This window comes from Austrofundulus limnaeus, unplaced genomic scaffold (genome assembly GCF_001266775.1).
Source record: "Austrofundulus limnaeus strain Quisiro unplaced genomic scaffold, Austrofundulus_limnaeus-1.0 Scaffold511, whole genome shotgun sequence".
Lineage (NCBI taxonomy): Eukaryota > Metazoa > Chordata > Actinopteri > Cyprinodontiformes > Rivulidae > Austrofundulus > Austrofundulus limnaeus.
Window position 1 is genome coordinate 323,105 of NW_013952913.1, and position 2,014 is coordinate 325,118.

At 42.8% G+C, this 2,014-nt stretch overlaps 1 protein-coding gene across 1 annotated transcript in view; it reads left to right on the forward strand.

Moving 5' to 3' along the window:
• cad (carbamoyl-phosphate synthetase 2, aspartate transcarbamylase, and dihydroorotase) overlaps nucleotides 1-2,014 on the forward strand; it is a gene marked incomplete in the record, with an annotated part of 49,739 nt that overhangs the window by 1,560 nt on the left and 46,165 nt on the right. The window contains 2 exon segments of the mRNA XM_014025940.1: nucleotides 285-424; nucleotides 1,947-2,010. Of these exon segments, the coding sequence (XP_013881394.1) occupies nucleotides 285-424; nucleotides 1,947-2,010 (204 nt within the window).

A 2,014-nucleotide genomic window follows, 5' to 3' on the forward strand; every position in this document is an offset into this window, starting at 1 on the left:
ATATTATCGTTTATCGCAATAAATTTTGAGACAATTAATCGCCCAGCAAAATTTGTTATCGTGACAGGCCTAACTATTCTTTGCTAAGGGTTCCACTGGGACGTGTTTTAACCACTTGTTTTGTCAGCTATAAGTCACTGAAGTGCAGGTAAATAAAAAGTCTTGATTAGGCAGAAGGGTGCCCTGTGAGCACAGCTGAAAAAAGGGAAAAAAGGCAGGAAACTAGTTAAAAGTGTCAGTTTTCAGTTTGAGGTCATTTCCTGAGGAATGTTTTGTGTGTTCAGTGTTTCAGACTGGCATGGTGGGATACCCTGAGGCTCTCACTGACCCGTCCTACAGCTGCCAGCTGCTGACTCTCACTTACCCTCTGGTGGGCAACTACGGGGTACCAAACGATGAAGAGGGAGAGTTCGGACTCAGCAAAGTGAGTTAAACAATACAAACCACATAATAAATTGAACTAGAGAATGGTTTTTACGATGTAAAAACAAGTGTGCATTGCCATATATCATGTCATTGCAGCATGGCTTTACCTGCAGCAGTGGACTTGCAGAATGAACTTTGACCAAGTTCAAATGTGTTTTCTAATTACAACAATCTGAAAATATGTAGTTTTACTGAAATAGTTTGTTCATAGCTGGGATTGAATCCTGATCTCCTGCATGAAAGCCCTCAGTGTTCACCATGAGACTATAGGAGCTGTGGCAGAGTATAATCCCAGGGGTTGGATTGTATGAATGCAGAAAGAGTTTACCTTGCCAATACAATTATTGACACTAAACTGCAATATATTACAACAATAGAGCAATACTAGGACAATGTTTTGGAAAACATCAAAATACAATCATATTAGTATTGTAACCACTATTGAGACTAAATATTATTAAACTATGGTTCAGTACTGAGTAGATACAGCAGGGGGCAGTATTGGACCAATAGAAGGCTCCATTGACTCACATTATAAATTAAACATTATTTCAAAAACTATAAGTTGTACAGGCACCAAAAGGCATAGCCATCATTTGGCAYAGGRSCTTTACAGATATAAATTACAATGGCAGCTCTAGGACAAAGTATGCAGGAGGAGAAGCACGCCAAAGTGGAGATGACTTGGATGAGAAACAAATCACAATAGTGTGCATTGCMWWKGCAATGCACACTGATCATTGTGTGAATGCTTCATCGCGTTCACACTACTGAGATCGTCAGTGACCATCAGACGAGCCTCACAAACGCCAAGAAACCTCGAAGTGTTATTAAACACCTTAGAGAAAAATTGAGCTCCCAAATATGATATTAAACATTATTTATCCCGGACGAGCCCCCATATTTGTTACGGTCCCGGSGTCTAGGATACCCAGGACGCACAACATAAAGTCCGGACACAAAGGTGTTTGTTAAAAGAACACAAGTTTTATTGTTTGGACAAAACAAAGGAAGCCCCACTTCAAAACAAAACAAAAAGAGGGAGGAAACCCGAACCAGCCAGCAGTTGACCGTCGGATCCGGGCAACCTCCCCTTGCCCTCCGGTCCAGGGTCTCACCCTACAACCAAAAACCGGGAAAAGAAGGGCTGGCAACTCCCAGGCCAAAAGCAGGTATCTACAAGGAGGAAAAAAGTGGAGCGGCGGCGAGGCTGGAGCGCAGGACCAACAAGCAAACTTCTCCCCTCAGGCCGCACGCTCCGCTGTCAGGTGGAGCTCATTTCCTTTTATTATCCTCCCAGCCAATCAGCTGAAAGGAGAGGACATCAGACAATTAGACAGGTAAAAATGACGCAGGGACACGTCACACATATTTTCAGCTGAAGTTTTCAGCATGAAGTGTTCACACTAGCATTTTAGCAGGAAATGTAATTTCTCAAGTTAACATGTATAATTGGAGAGTGGGGGAGGGGGGCTTCACCAGAACACGATCTGATGATGACATTTGTTTCTTCTGCTCAGTGGTTTGAGTCGTCTAAGATCCATGCTGCGGCTCTGATTATTGGTGAATTGTCAGAGAATCCCAGTCA